At 34.0% G+C, this 17,147-nt stretch overlaps 1 protein-coding gene across 3 annotated transcripts in view; it reads left to right on the top strand.

Annotated features, from left to right (window-relative positions):
- LOC122710817 (semaphorin-2A) overlaps positions 1-17,147 on the top strand; it is a 545,106-nt gene that overhangs the window by 332,297 nt on the left and 195,662 nt on the right. For all 3 annotated transcript variants that reach the window (XM_043928957.1, XM_043928955.1, XM_043928956.1), the window contains one exon: positions 6,561-6,648. In XM_043928957.1, coding sequence (XP_043784892.1) covers positions 6,561-6,648 — 88 coding nt within the window. The remainder of the gene's footprint in view (positions 1-6,560; positions 6,649-17,147) is intronic.

The raw sequence follows: 17,147 nt of genomic DNA, 5'->3' as shown, positions 1-17,147 counted from the left end.
AATAAAATTCTAATTTTCCTTCTAAAAAAAAAAATGCCACCGAGTTAATTTCCCCGCGCCTAATATATTTAAAAAGTGTACAAATATACATTTAAAACAGGGAGCAAAAAAAAAAGAAAAAAAATCCACAATTCTGCCAGATTCAATCTCGCTTCCATCATTCACGAGGAAAGCTTTCCGGAAATCGTTTCGGCCGCCAGAATGCGCGCGTGTCGCGCGCAACAGCAGATTGTGCAGAGGGAAATTTATAGACGCTTCCGGGAATTAAACGCGATATCGTGGTCTGCCGCGTAAGGAAGAGCATGACCCAGATTCACCCCGTGAAATCGTGGTAACTTCGTTTCGAACGCATGATCGCGTTCCACCCGTTAACAACTTTTTTCCACGAAACGCTGATAATTTTTCTCCTTCGAAAAATGTTTCGAAAGTGGATCAAGCGTTTTTCTTTTGTTTTTTTTTTTTTTTTCAACGATCTTCAAACTGTTTCGTAAGCGATATTTATTTGTTTCGTAAGCTTGGTTTGTTCTATTCTTTAACGATTCTAAATTTTTTCTCCCGTTGTTTCACATTCATTTATATTTGAATTTAAGAATGTAAAGATGGAAAAAAAAAAAGAAAGAAAAAAATTCAACAAGCTCGATATAGAATTCTTTCTCGTTTGTAAATAAAGAAAAATCGTTCGAATCTAAAGCAGGACCGAGATTTTCTTAATTAAAGCAGGAAATACTCGAATTTTTATGCGATAACAAGCAATGGTCAGCCTCTGTTTATAAACTGTTCCGGTTGTGTTCATGTGCTACTGTATTGAAAATATATACTGTTTATTATGATTCGCTCAAATATCTAGAAAAAAGAAAAACATAAACGACGGAATATCGCGTGTTTCTTGTCTTTCTTTGCAGTTTAAATTCTATAAAAGTTACAATAGAAACTCTTCCAAATTAAAAATTTCTCAATCAAAAGTAGCAATTTTATAGAAAGTAACGATACAATAAAAATTAAAAAATTAAAGTTTATGAAATATTATTCACAATATATATTTCTTTACATTAAATAAAATCATTGCTTGAAATCTTTTCTTCGAGATATTCGAACGAATCACGATAAATCACATTATATCGAACGCGTTGAATATTTATTCACGCGTTAGCGAAGGTAAAAGTAAAATATGCGCGATAATGTCTCATGAGGATCGAATCCTTTGAAATTGAAGAGAAATGGCGGGGGAGGAAAAAAAAAAAAGCTTTATCCCCCATCCTTTCACGGATATTGATTGTTCATACTTGGATTTTCTCTGTTCCGTCTGACCAGTTTGTACCAAAATAAAGCTTCGAAAGGAATTCAGGCAGCCTGGACACCAATTTTTCTTTTTAATTTTTCGTTTAAATTTCGCACACGCGTGGACTCCTCTTTCTCTCTCTCTTTCTCTCTTTTTTCTTTTTTTTTTTTTTTTTTTTTCTTTCTTTTGTATCGTTAGCGATGAGAAAAGAGAGAGATGAATCGATGAAACAATTTTTTCCCCACGTCCGAGTGACTTTAATAGTTTCCATCTTTTTGACGCGCGAAATCATTCGGATATGAATGCTTCTGCATTCGACGCTCTTCTTTTTTTTTTCCCCCCCTCCTCTTTTCTTTCTTTTTCAACCGGTTAAATTTTCGTTCGAATGAATCCCGACTATTTTGAACTTTTTCAAAAATCTAAAGAATTTATCGAGGGAAAATTTTAATAGTATTTTAATGTATTAATATTAGAACTCTACAAAAAGGATATCGTAAAAAGACTTTTCGAAAGGGATGGCAAATCGAATAATATATTCGATAATATAAAATATCATGTTGTTCCTAATTAACATTAACACTTAATAAATATTTCTACGCTTATAATAAAATCTCTCGTAAAATTTTCGCGTCGAGGGTAGTTGTTGAGAAACACTGAGTCGGGAAACAATTCGTTAGAAGCATCTATCATCCCTCGCCACGCGAACTCTTGTACGCAACGAACGTAACGAATGTCCAAACGGATCGAGTAATGATAAAAAATTACACGAGTCGACGTTTCGAGGTCGAGGAGGGATGAATTGCCGTTGTTCCAACGATACCATCTCGTTTGTCGTGGTTAACACGAGCCTCGAGCAGGCTTTCTTTCGAGTCGGTCGAATGAGCAGGGAGGAGAGAAGTGTAGGGAAAAACGTAGGGGATGGAAGACTCGGTATCGACTCGGTTAATTGAGAAATACAGCTTAAGCGAATTAACCCGGTGCCGGAACCACCGAATTCAAATGGATAGCTTCCGGTCCCCGGCCTCGTTTAGCGTTATCTCCCCGCGTTAACAACCCAGGAGGAGGAACTATGTTATCCTGATATCTAAAGGCACTTTTTCGACTGGTTCGAAGGCAATTTACAGTGAATAATCGCGTCCACGGTGTTTTTAATGGGGAATTGTAGGCAATGGTAATATGGATGGATGGCCGTGGAGGTCCGTTATTTTTTGGGAAGAGGTTAAAAAGGAAATATCGTCAACAACGACTTGGAGAATTAAATTAATGAGAATTTAAAAGGAGGAGGAAAAGAATTACCCTTGTCGTTTATGGAAGATGAACGTTTTGGAAAATGTAATGGTTGGTATCTTAAAGTAGGATGGAACGAGTGAAAGAAAAGAGAAAACAGCAAACGAATATTTTAATAACTTTGTTTATATTCTTGAGTGATGATTTTTATTAGGAATAAATCAATAGCTGTGAATAATTAAAGTAGTTAGGTTTGAATTTTTTATAACAATTTCATCAAAAATTACTGTAGAAAAATTGCATCTATTTGAATTATAAAATTGTGAATTTTATGATTGGAATTGTTCAGTTGTTATTTTTCATTTTATTTTTTTCATAAATTCATAGTTTTCATAAATAAAAAATAGGTAAAATTTCGAACATTTATTTTAGGTTCTCGTTTTGATTTCAATTATTTGAAATAATATTTTCCACGAATTTTTTTATTAAAGAAATATTTTTCTTTCTTTTTTTTCTTTTTCTTTTTAATTTTTCTCTGAATTGTCACTATATCTATATAATATAGCTTTGTTTCAATTTGTACACCGTGTTAATTGAAAGATTTGTATACAATGAACAGCAGAATCATTAAAGCTTTGAATTTGGATTATAATTGCATGATTAGAGATATTCAGTGAATTAACCTACTAAATAGTCATAGAAATTTCAACAAGCAAAGGCGTTCACAAATATTTGGCAATTAGTGATTTAATGATTTGCCACTTTAATGCATTATTGTCTCGATAAATACGCAAACAACGAAAGATTCAAGAGAGAGAAAGAGACACGATTAACAATTATTTTGACGAATCATATTTAACTTCTAAAAGATCGTCTACAAATATAAATTGCCGATTTTAACAAAGTGTACATATACGATATAATACAATTTTTTGAAAAGAATATTTTATCCTCGAAGAACAAATACTATTTCCTATCTCATATATCATACATTATAGATTATATTTAAATGAAAACTTTCAAAATAATTTCATTGTTAAATAAATTTCAGAGAAGCATAGAAACTCTATTTAACAAAGACTATATAATTTACAAAATAAAGTTTCTATAAAAAAACATATATTATGAAAATATTAAAATTACATTGGATAATAACGATGAAGCCAATAATGCAAAAGTAACTTATACATTCCTCGACTCGAAAATGTTCAAATATTTCCATCCAATACTCTGAGAAAATCAAAAATGAAATTAAAATCACACAAACTATCACAACTACAATAATCACATTTTTAATAATCATGGAGTACACGAAATACTCGGATTTTTCACTTCTGCTGCTTTCCATTCGACCATAAAGTCCATAAAGTTTTTGAATGAGAGAACATGGCGGGGGAAATAGATGTCCCCCGCCATGACTCCTCTCCTTATCCATCCACCGCGCGAGCAAAATTAATTTTCCACAGCGATGTACGTACCCGTTCCGAGTGAACCGCAATTACCCACGACACGTACCTAAACTTCGACAAACTCGACGAAAAGTTTTGCCGACAACCGCAGAAGATCACCGATTATACGGATTTTACGGTCGCGCCGAAAATAGTAAGCACACGAACGAACGAACGAACTTGGCCAGTTATGTCAACTGATCGAACGAGGTGCAGGTGCAGCCATCATCTTCCGTGCACCACAGGCGAGGCGATACGATTTTATTGCGGCAATAAAATCAGAATAATGCGCGCGACGAACGCGCCGGGCCGCGCTGACGAGCCGGAAAAACGAACCGCCGTATTTGCGAGAGAATATAAATTTTCAGTCTTCCCTGGGGGACAGTCTGCTCCTGGCCCACGCGGTTTATCCAGATCTAACGAACTGGGCTGGTTCGAATGTTGCGTTTCGAAATGTAGACTGCAAATAACGTTGCATCGAATCATTCGAATCGTGTTCCTTTTTTTTGCAGAATTTTATAAGCGCGGTTGTTTTATTACTGTTATTATATGTATGGACTATCGAGCATCGGCTTTTGATGTGATATATTGATGAATTTTAATAGATTCAACTTGAAGGATCTTTAGAGTACTAGTAATTTTCGTTCGATGCATTTTAATCATCGATTTAATTTTATATTTTTTCTCGTCATAATACGATCGATATACGATCAATATCCGAATATGAAAACATTCGAAACCGTACAATTTCCAATATTTACTCTCAAATCCCCGTGACAACCGAATGTTCACGATTCGAATTAAAAATCGTAATCGACCAAGTGGTGGACACGCGATAACGCGACCTATTACTCTCGTAATAAAAGTGCCATTGTTACCATTGTGACCACAAATGGACATCGATTCGAGTTAGCCTCGTGTTAACCGGAGATCTCGTATTAGTCGTTACGCGTCGTATTTCGTCGAGGGAGATAGATAAAGAGAGAGATCGGGTTTTTCTCTCGTTCATTCTCTCGCGAGAGTCGATGTAAACACGCGGAAGAAAGATGAGAGCCGGCGCGGTGGTCTGTGCACAACAACGAACGACAGTTGGACCCCTTTTCGCTCGACGTCAGCCCCCTTCTGATACCGCATAAAATATAGTATTGTTCGCTCTCTGTTAGCCCAGAGTGGAGAACGAGTATATTTAGGAAAGGGCGGCTCTCTTTCATATGTTAAGCAGATCAGTGTCTGGCTACGTGATAGAGGGTTGAAAAGGGTGTTGAGAAGGAGGAGAGGGAGAGTGGATGGCGCGAACGACTCCCTCCCCTCGACTTCTGTTTCCCCTCCTTCCCTCTTGGAATCGCGCGCTGCGCGCAGCTCCTAAATGATTGCCGGCTTGACTTAATGTTGTGAAAAATGGCCGTGCACTCCCGCCCAATCTTACAGGTATTTTTCTTTATAAAAAGGCGGGAGAGGAAAGTGATGAATCCAATTTTTCAGCATCGTATAATTCGAAGCTTTCCGCGTGGTTGAATCGTGGCTGCGATTTCTCTCACGATTTATTATTCGTCTCGAGATCTATTCTTGGTTTCAAGAAAAGGGGACATTTTTTTCTTCTTTTCCCCGACGTATTTACATCGGTCGAGAATTAGTTCAATATTTAAACGCGGTTTAAATATCGAATCGAGATGTGTTTACGGTCGAAACGATTTCGATCCTTTTGGATTCCTGTGAAATTTTTAGTTTGCTGTGCATATTCGCGCGAACACGACACTGCTCGTGAATTAATGCTGTCTTGATTTTACGATCACGGGTACGGAATAGGGAGAGCCCGAGTAACATTGCTCTTTGAAGCGAGGTAAGAGAAGAATAAGTCTCTCTCTCTCGGTTCTTGCTGTTATAAATCAAAATGCGATGCTCCCTCTTCGTCCCCTAGTTTTATTTATTTATTTAAGAAAGGAAGATACATTTATGTCTAACATTTTTTAATTATTAACGTGTTTTGCGATACTTGTCTTCTACGCTTTCCAACTTTATTTATTTCGAGAAAAATAAAGGAAAATATCTTATAAATCGTAAAAATAACTAAACTTGTCATGTTACAACATTATATATTTTCGAAACATAAATGTACGAAATTAAATCACCAAGAAAATATCTCACCAAGAATCTTACCAATAAAAAAAATTTTTCGATTCATCAATAAAACATACGAATTTTCAGATTAAATAATAATCTCCCTAATATAATAAATCATCGATCAATAATCCTAATGAACGTAATTTTTGATATCTCCTGGCCAATGAGATCCATTCGTGGCATGTCGATGCTCATACGGTCCCCGTTTACTTGTAATAAAAACGCCACCCATGTGTTGTTACGTGTCCCGTAATTCTAACGAGTTTTACGACGGCGATATAAGTCGCCTGTTGGCATTGCCCGGAAAAGGAGACGGCGAGACAGAGCTCAGAGAACGAACCCCTTGTGTTCCCCGAACCACAAAACGGCCTCACCCGTTATTATAAAAGTCATAATGAAAATCTAACGATCCACGTCAAGCAAGAGAAATGAATTCCCCTTCCCCCCTTTCTCCGATTAATCCCATTGTTTACTTTTGCTTGCAGAACACGTGAGGGAGTTCAGCTGCGGGATGCTGTATTACAGGACCCTGTACCTGGACAGCAAGAGGGACGCCCTATACGTTGGCGCGATGTAAGTATCATTCATTCGTTCTTATTCGTCTTTTCTTCTCTCTCTCTCTCTCTTTCTTCTTTCCCTTCCTCTACTTCTCTCACATAATAAAATGTCGCGCGATGAAAATCCTCGCGATAAAAAGTTGCGCTTCATCAAAGAGGGGGCGGAAGCGGAAACTCGTGGAACGAAGTGTGTACGTGCCACGTGAAACGGATTTTTATGATTCTCGTGATTAAAATTCTACACGGTGCGCGGCGAGAGAGAGAGAGAGAGAGAGAGAGAGAGGGAGAGAGGGAGGTTGGTGGAAGGGTGTCGATTGATTAAATTTCTCGGTGTGACGTCGAACGATCGGATAATCCGTGTTTTGAAATACACTGTGTGTTACAGAGGGGCTGTGATATCGCAGAGATTCGCGATGATAATAATTACGTCCCCGCTGATTGCAGACGAATTATCATTCCGTTATCATTCCGCCCTATTTCCTTTTATATGTGTTATATTTTATTTCTTATTTCATCGGGACAAGGATCGATTTTTACTCGTGGCCTTATACGGAAACGTATGGTCGGAACGATTTCGTTGTTATTTATCCCTGGATTGAAATGAAAAGTAACGTTACGTTCGAGGGGGTAACTGGGTCACGCGTGAAATGTTTCGTGAGCTCGAACTGTCTCTCTGTGCGAGTTAGGGATAATAGAAGGGGTGGGCTGTGTCCTGTTTTAGATTATTTTCATCCAAAGTTTGCTCGTTTTCGGTAGGAAAAAGTAGGCTGTTGTTTGCGATCGTGTAAAAATTTTTGTCTGGATGAAATACGTGTCCCCGTATTGCGCTCGTCTTTTTTGTATATATATATATATTTTTTTTTGTGAGGAGATACTTCAAATTTTTGGTTTTTTTGTATGATGATTTTTTTTTTTGTAAAATTTTTGCCGAGCGAACGTGTTTCGTTTTGATTAATTAATTTTAATATTATTCTCATTAAAAAATTAACTGAAATGAAGTGGTAAAAAAAAAATTACAAAGTATTATAAAAATTAATGCCACGAAATCTTTTGAATTAATCGTAAAGAGTGAATTAATTATATTAAAGAAGAATAATTATAAGGATCTCATAAAGAATGATATATATCTAGAATCGAATTTTTTTAATTTACGATTTGAGAATAAATAAAGTAAGAGTAAAATTGATTTTTGAAAAATTGAAAGAATGAATAATAAACGAAAGATAGATATAAGTTAATTTTAATTTCTCATTGTAAAATAAAAAGGATTGGATAAATCAATCTTTTATCGATAGATTTTTATCATCACTAACGTAATTTCTCCTATGTCTAATTCTTATTATTATTCTTTAATTAACACGTCAATCATAGAGAAAAATTCGGTCGATCGAAAACACCAAGACATTTCTGTTTAAACAAATATTAATCAATTATTTCTTTCGTGTATCGTTGCTATGATATATTTGCATAAGTTCCACCCACGTGCACTGCTAATCAGACCAGTTATATTTGCATGCACTCTTAGCTCGAGCACTGAAATGATACATACATATATATATATATATCCGCGTTTATGTATTGAATCGTTCCTCTGTACACGAAGGGGATGACCAGGTTTCGTTTGCTAAACGTTTCAATTTGCAGAAAGATAATTTACTGAAACCTTCGGGGCACGATAGAAACGATGGGACGAGAGACGAAGGAGCGAATTAAATTCCTTTGCAACTTTTTAAAGAACGATTAATCCTGACAATCGAGAGAATGAAAAAATATATATATATATATATAAGCGACACGTGTAATCGAGATATTGTTTTTCCAAATGCCCCTTGATACACCGGCTCTATTGATTAATTCAACGAGATTTCATTATTTGATTAATCCTTCGAGCTTTATAAGTATTATTTTTAATAATGCATTACATTATATCATTAATCAAATATTGTATTAATCTTCACTCTCTGTTACCACTGTAATTAAACTTCTTATTATATTATATTGTGTATTCTTATTATATTATATCATTCTGATCAAAGAAATGAAAAGAAAATATTAAAATAAAACAATTACAATATCATTATAAAATTACGTGTTTGAAAAAAAATCTATTATTGGTTCAGCCATAATCTCGTCACCAATTTAAATAGCAAAATAAAAATGTCTTGCAAATATCCCCTCCCATTAGGGTGGTAATCTAATATTCTTGTAGTGAGCTGTCGTTTCTCCTTTACAATGAAGGTCATCGTGGAGAGGGTGGAGCAGAGGGTTGTTTTCTCGGCAGTGGATAGAGAGGTTTTGACGGGGAACGTTGCATCATTACTACGCAAGTATTATTTCTTGATTCGGTTCCAACCTTTTCTTCCCCCCTGCTTTACTATCCTGTCGGCTATTCACTGACGTTTTCTTTTGTGTGCCTCCCTTCTTAATTTGGTAAATGCCAGCAAAATGCTACGCGGCTCCGGTAATGGAGAGGGCCACGAGGGCAACGTCTGAGAGATGTTTCTGGGTACAGGGGGGAGAGAGAGAGAGAGAGAGACGACAGTGTAAGGAATTGTGTAACGTATTTATCGTGACAGAAAAAATTATATCTGTGAATTGTGTTCTAACAATTGGATGAAACATTGTAGTCATTTCGAGATTGTGGATATATTTATGCATTTGTAAGCTATACTTTTATTTTACTTATACTAAAGGAAATAATGGATATATTAAAAATACAAAATAAAAAATATCCAAAACAAAATTGAATTAAATCTCTACTCCTCGATTTTTGTTTTTTTTTAATTACTAGAATATTTATGCAGAGATTAAGAGTTTTATGAATATAGTTAGAGAAATGGAATTTGATGGAAAATATTTTGTATTTTTTGATATATACATTTTGTACATTTAAATTTCCTATAAATGTATAAATCCTCTTATTACATTTATATTCATAAAAATATAAAATATATGTGCATAAATATACTGGATTATATTTGGAATTATACATTAAAAATGATTTTTATTGCTTTAATTTTAAAAAAGATGTATAAAGGAAAAGTTTTAAGTGATCGAAAATATAAATAAAAGTACGTGTATATATATATGCACATAGAAAATTGCATGAAGCAAGAGCAATAGATCAATAAGAAAGAAAAGAAAAATACACGTTTTAGTTCACAAATTGCAAAATACATGTTTACATTATAAATGATTTATCCAGCTTACAATAGCGAGTAAAGGGTGAGGATACATATCAAAGCATACAAAGCAAGAGTATATCCTAGACTGTGTTTTCCTCTTTCTTCATGTTTTATATAAAATTAGTGAAAATATTTCTTCCTTTAATTCATTATTTTGTATTAATTACATCAATGACAATAAGAAATATAAGAGAAATAATTTTGAAATTTATTTTATAGATAATTAGAAATTGAATTTAAAGAAAGAGTATGATATATCCTATTATTTTTTCATTAAGAGGCACGCATTCACTTTACAATAACAGATCGATAAGATTTGGATTTGTTATTTTATGATTATTAGAATCATTTTATCGGATTCGTGTTACGTTTCGGATTACAAATACGAATTGTAAGCGTTGGGATAGAGACAATTTATTTTGTTTATATTTAAGGTATTTATCGATACTTGCGTGGTTCATTTGCTAAACAGTCCGGATAATGAAAGTTTAATCCTGGCGATGCTCAATAAAATAGCATTATGCTAATCTAATAGGTAATTCCGGGACAACTGGTAGATATTGAATTCCAAAACGCATTGACGAACGAATTATCAAATTTAACGTCACAATAAATCCTTCTTTATGATATTGCCAGAACATATACTGATATAACTATATAACTATTCTATTTTATATTATAAAAAATTAAGTACGTAAGGCTAGGTTGTTACATTTATTTAACGAAAAAAGAAAATAAAGAAATAAATAAATAAAATCTCTACTCGGATAGTAAAATTAAATATGCTACGATTCTTTAACTGTATAATCATTACATTCATCTTTAATCCTTTCATCATCAAAAATCTTAACAATACTTAAAATAAGTAATATTAATCAAACAAAATAAAATATTCAAATTCTCATTCAATTATTATATACTTTACAACATATTCAACCTTAATCCTTTCATCGTCAAATCATTTATAATTTTTATTATTTAAACGGAGTACAATCTTTATATTTAAAATTCGTATTATAATAACTATTTTACAATTTATTTAACACATGACCATATATCCAGTCCACAATCAAACACGATAAATTCAAAGATTCAAACATCTCCAAACAGAATTTTTAGAATTAATTTCACACACAGAATTGCGAAAGAGGATGGATTACAAAGATTACAAAATTACGATTATCGTATGAAAGGATAAGGGTGACAGAAAATCGGATAAGAGATGATCGAAATAATCTTCTCCTCTTAAAACAACGAATCCTCTATTCAATTCTTCGTAACGAGAGTACGAAACAGGGGGTGGTAAACAAAAAAGAAAAGAAAAGAAACGCTACTTACGATAAATTGCATTTTCTAACGAGGGGAGAGCAAGATGGAACGAAACGGTTCGATTCGAATTCGTTTCCCTTTTTTCTGGCTACGTTCCATGGCCCCGTTTCCCATCTATATCCACCTGCACACGCAGTCAAACGCCCTTCCGCAATATCGAATTCCGATAAGAATTCTCGCGCAAAAGGAAAACGATCCCGACATTCCTTTTCCAATGATGCGAAACGATTAAGCTCTATAATCCTCGAGAACGCGCCGTTTCGATGATGTGACTCTGGATTTCAGACGGAAGGCTCGTTCCCCCCCTTCCTATCGTGGGGAGGGAGGAGGAGGGGTGGTTTAATTAAAAGGCCACGGATAAAACGCGGCGCGTTACCTGGCGAATTCGAATCAAGAGCGTGCTTTGTAAACGTGAATTGAGCGCAGTTTCGATCGAGTGATACTGTTAATCGTCCGCCACCTGGTTAATTGGATTTCGAGGGATAGATGGCTGCTGGATCGATGGATTTATTTTTTTCGATATAATCGCGATTTTCCTAAAAGTGAAATTGTTATTAAATTCATTTTTTGATGATTCTTCTTTCGTTAAATATCGCGAGTATTTTTATTCGGGAGAGAAGAATATTTTAATTCTTTTGGAATTTAAGAAAATATTGCTTCTATGATATTGAGCTGAATGAATGATTAATATAATATACGAAGTGATGAATTTATATCGAGAGATTAAATTAAATAATGCAAGGAAATCTTAAATTGATTTTCCATTATATGAAAATTAAAAAAAGAAGAATACTTATACATCACTCTAATCAATTCTTTGTGACGCTATCAAAGAATTTTTTCTCTATGAATTGTGACAGCTTTCCAATGTCAGGGTCGAAACGATGAAGAAAAACAAAATCTTTTCGGATGGAATTTTATAAAAACGTAGACAACACAACGTGTCGATGGAATGAAAAATAAAAGAGATAAACGTTTCCTCTTCGAATAATGGAGCAAAAGGGTGAGAGAATTAAATCAATACGTCAAAATAAATTGCTCGATAATACCTTCGATCTTTCTGCTTCTTTCTGGTTGTCCACGATAATAAATTTTTCCTAAAAGTGTGCAAGAATCACAAACATTTCATCTTTTTATGCAAATAATAGTAATTATCTATTTATCTAACTTTCTTCAAACTTGATAATTGTTCATTGCTTCTAACAAATATGCTTCTAACAAATTCACACACATATCCATTCATATTAATAAAAATAATCGAAAATTTTAAAAATACTCAAGTTTCTTAATCCATAGTGATACATGTGGAGGGAAAATAAAAATAAACGAAGAATGGATAAAACTGAAAAATAAAATAGATAGTTAAAAAAAAAAAGAGAGAGAGAGAAAAGGAAAGAAAACAAAAAGATAGATGGAATCGACTTTGGCTTCAAATTGCTCGGATCGTTGTCCTCCACTACATGTTTCTAATCCCATCATGGTTCTTCTCCCACCCTTTGTCCTTTATGAATCCCTTTTTGCCCGGTTGTATCGTCGACACAGGATCGATATCATGTTCGAGCCATCGTTCCTCGTTAATTAGAAAGGTGATACCCATTAATTGTAGTTGGAGAATCGACGTCTACATTGAGGTTCGCTCCACAATTAAAGCACGCTAATTGAACACTTCCAATTATCAGACTTCTGGCCGAGTTATCATAACCGAGAAGAGAAAAAAAGATGGTCGAGTATCGGTTTGGATATCGCGATCCAAAACACTCGAATCTTATCTTCGCGGAACGGTGCCGTGACACGGAAATCTTTGAATCACTTTCGTGTTGGCAACCTGTGGAACTTGTGGATCCTTAACCTACTTTTCGTGAGATTTTATGGAAATTATCTGTTACTTTAGGGATTTTTTTTTCATTTGTTTCTTTTTTTTTTATTTCTTGAATCTGAACCAATGTTTATTTTTCTTCTTCTTCTAAGAAGAAAGGTATCATTTAGCTGAAAATTAAAATTTTAATAAATTTTTTATATTCAGATTTATAATCAGGAAATAATAAAAATACTTAGTTATTTTTATACCTTCATGTTTTATGTTTTACGTTTTTCCAGAAAATATCGTATAAAAGTTAAAATAAATCAAAAGTTTAAATATAAATTCAATTGGATTATTATTAATAAAATAAAGCTGAATTGTCGATAAATTTTCTAAGCTATAAATTACCAGAAGTTATATAAATTATTTTTTTTAACCGAGTTTAATTACACACAAAGAGTTTAAAAATCGAGGTGTATCCCTCATATTTTGTCAGATGATTTTTTTTTTTCATCTTTAAGATATATTTCGAGATAGATTTAAATGTTCTTCTTGCATATCATCAACACGATGATATTGGATGGCGTTGAAATTATGCGAATATCTTACAGTGCTTCTACTATCGATATTGGAGTGCTGTGGAAAGATGATATCGATTAGTTCCATTTTTCTTGACGATAGTGATAGCTAATGATAGTTGTACGTACATTGGGTGCGGTGCTAATTCACTTCAAAGATCATTTTGCTTATCGTTTTACCATAATTGCAATTTTTCATTATTAGAAATCGTAAGAATTAGATGATCGACAGAGATAATAGAGGTGTTGATTAATTTTCTAGATCTGATATTCAAAGAGAAAAGATTCTGATTTATCAAGCGATATTATAAATGCGGTGCGAATATATTTTATTATTAAAAATTGCTAAGAATGAGGAGCATATTTATACCATATTCTGTTCATAAAACTTTGACTGAGACGATCGCGCAGCTCCGTTTCGCACAGCTAATTTGAAACTCCTTTGTCGTTCGAATAATGAGATGCATTGCGCTTCGTTCATCGAATAGAGTCCAATTCACAGTCCCGGGCTCGTCACGGTTCGTCTATTCTAATTCAACATATCTTATTAGCGTATCGAGTTAGAAGTACACGAGGAACACCTCTTAATAGAAAATAAGACTTGATAATATTCTAGAAATTAATTTTACATTTGAAACAATGGAAACTTATTCTGATCCTCTTAGATCGTTTCAAAAATCTCTATTATCGCTGTGGATTCATTGAGGGAATAATTAATTTAATTTTCACAGTAAACAAAATAATAGTCTTACTTTGGAAATTTTCTTCTCTAAAAAAAAAAAAATTTTTCAATTGCAATTCGTCGTATATTCGTGGCAATATATATATATATTTTTTTTTATCACAAAAGTGATAATTAATGTATATATTTACACACAGCCCTAATTATAAAAATTAAATATTACACGCAGCATAAATAGAATCGTTTTAATCGATTTAAAATTCTCGTCGTCGAAGTACATAACGTTAAGCGATGCTGCTATATTTTACATAATTAAACGGGCAGCGGCGCGGCGCGATTCTGGAAACACGGTAAACGCATTTAGCGAATCAATCGAAATCCGACGGATGTGATTAGATTTCATGCATGATCGGAGTCGAGCGTTTCAGCAATTGATACACCGTAATACACCTATGAATCGATTGGAATCGATATATTGTTGCACATCAGGGACCGTGATGATCGTTTCGATGAACTATTAAATATTCTTCGCTCTCTCGTCTTTTAGATATTTAACATTGTTAACATAGATAACGTGGATCTTCTATGATATATCTGTAATAAATTCTTTTTTGTACTTACTTAGACAAATTTTAGGATATTCATACGTGTCATGGATACATTTATGGATTTTTCATAACTCGAAACAGAATCGATTTATTTTCGTTCTTGATTTTCGTTTTATGTTAGTTTGAAGAATCATTCCATTTAATTTTTTGAACACTCTGTATTTATTTACGTAAAATATATAGGATAAATGTATAATATTAAAAATATAATATTTTTGTATAAACATTCGAGATCTATTGATATGTTTAAAATGGTGGACTTCGTTATTGCAAAGGTATATTTATCATTGCTTTAAACGAAGAGGATTTTTATTGTGACGTAAATTTGTAGACGTAAATCTCTTTTAAAATTTATTCTATTCTGTTCGTGGTTTGAATTAAATTTTTCGTATATATATACAGATTGCGTGAGATAAAACTCTTTTGGTTCGAGGGTTTTAATATGCCATACGATTTTAAGTTACGACGAAGGATATTGGATCGTTTCAGTCATGAACAGAGAATTCCAAGTTTCCTTTTTCTTTCTTCTTTTAAGCAAGTAAAAGTTATTAAATTAATAATCAATGTGTATACTTGAAAATCAGGAGAAAAAAAGGGAAAAATGTCATGAAGAGGAATTTAATAAAGAGTCGAGTTTGCTTCATTTTTTAATTAATTTTATAAATTTTGAAATCGATCGATTCGAATACGATTTATTCTCAAATTGAAATTGCGATCTTAATTACATTATATTCAAGATAAAATTGCAGCATTTCTAAAAATATTATCATTTAATTTTTTCTTTCTTAAATTTAGAGAGATTCTTGTAACTTTACATCGTTCCTTAAATTTTCTTTCACAATCTTATCCTTTCTTACGATATAATAAAACTCTTTCTTCAATTTTAAACTTGTATCAATTTATTATTAAGGCAAACAATTATCAAAGTATAATCCATATAAAAAAAATATTTCACGCAGTACATAACATTCTGTATCGTCGAAAGCTTAAAAGCTTAATTTTTGGTGCCATTTCTATATACAATCATCATCATCATAAGATATAAAGTATACCGTTATACTTCTCTGATTCGTGTCGTAAAAATTATTAAAATCGACCCATTATACGTTATTATTCTTGGCAAAATTTTCGATGTTAATAGCAACGATCCCTCTTTCTTGACACGCGTTTCACCATCGAAAATTTAAGGGAGAAGATGGAAAGTGGATCTCGACGCGTCGGATAATGCATCGCAGTTCGGTGCTGTCTATCAAGCGCAACACCAAGTCAGACAGCGACGCTTTTCTGATTTACTATCTAACAGATTTCCAAGTTTGTCGAGTACGTTGCTTATCCCTCTTGTTCCAACCACCTTGAAATATTTATTCCTTTATCGTTCATCACTTAGGCCTAATGCGGCCACCGAATTAAAAATATCATTTCTTATTTCCATATTTCCGTTTGCTTGTGCCCATTAAAAACCACAGAAAATTCTCTATTTTGTTATTCTAAAAATTCTCCATATTTATTTCCAACCGCAACCATTCAGTTTTGAAAAATTAAAAACCAACAATTTATGAAAATATTTGCTCTTTCAAAACCTACAACAAATAGACATACAAATTTCATGCATACCAATGTTTCCATCACATTGTTTCTCTTGACATTTCTCTTGACAATCTCTATTAATTGTATTAATTGTGCGCAATTCAACGCAATCTATAACAACTCTCCCTCCTAAAAAAAAAAAAAAGAATTCAATTAGCGAAAAGATCGTATCCACCTACGATTCCATCGAAATTCCTGCAAGTAACTCACTCCTGAGGGCGAATTTAGGGGGAGGGAAGGTTAGAAATTCTTCACGGAAGAGATCGGTGGATGTCCGGCATTTCGAAGCTGACTGGGCGGTTTTTTTTTTTTTTTAAATCGAGAACACGATGACTTCACGCTCGCGCACCCGCCGCCATCGATCAACCCCGCAAATTGCTCCCCGTACAAATTTTTTTCCCACCCTTCCTTCCGCTCGTCTCGAGCTCGCACGTACAACGCTCACGACCCGCCTTTCCCATTCACCTGCTCCACTCCTCAGCCCTTCGAGAAGCTTCCTCTCCTCCTCTCCTCCCCTCTCCATGCTGAGAAGAAGTCGACGCGGCCGGGATTCCAAACTGCGGATTTGTTTTTCCACGTCGCTATTTACTTTTTCACGCCGGCGTGCACAGGATGAATGAGGAAGGAAAGCTCGAAGGGTGAACCGACGACGACTTGCCTCTCTCACCCTTATTTCTCCCTTTCTTCCTTCCTTTCTCTTCTCCTTTTTCTTTCTTTTTTTTTTCATTTTCCTTTTCTTCATCCC

The sequence above is a fragment of the Apis laboriosa genome, unplaced genomic scaffold (genome assembly GCF_014066325.1).
Source record: "Apis laboriosa isolate Shangri-la unplaced genomic scaffold, ASM1406632v1 scaffold157_cov153, whole genome shotgun sequence".
Lineage (NCBI taxonomy): Eukaryota > Metazoa > Arthropoda > Insecta > Hymenoptera > Apidae > Apis > Apis laboriosa.
The sequence above is the reverse complement of the archived record's forward strand: the minus strand, read 5'-3'. Positions and strand labels throughout refer to the sequence as shown.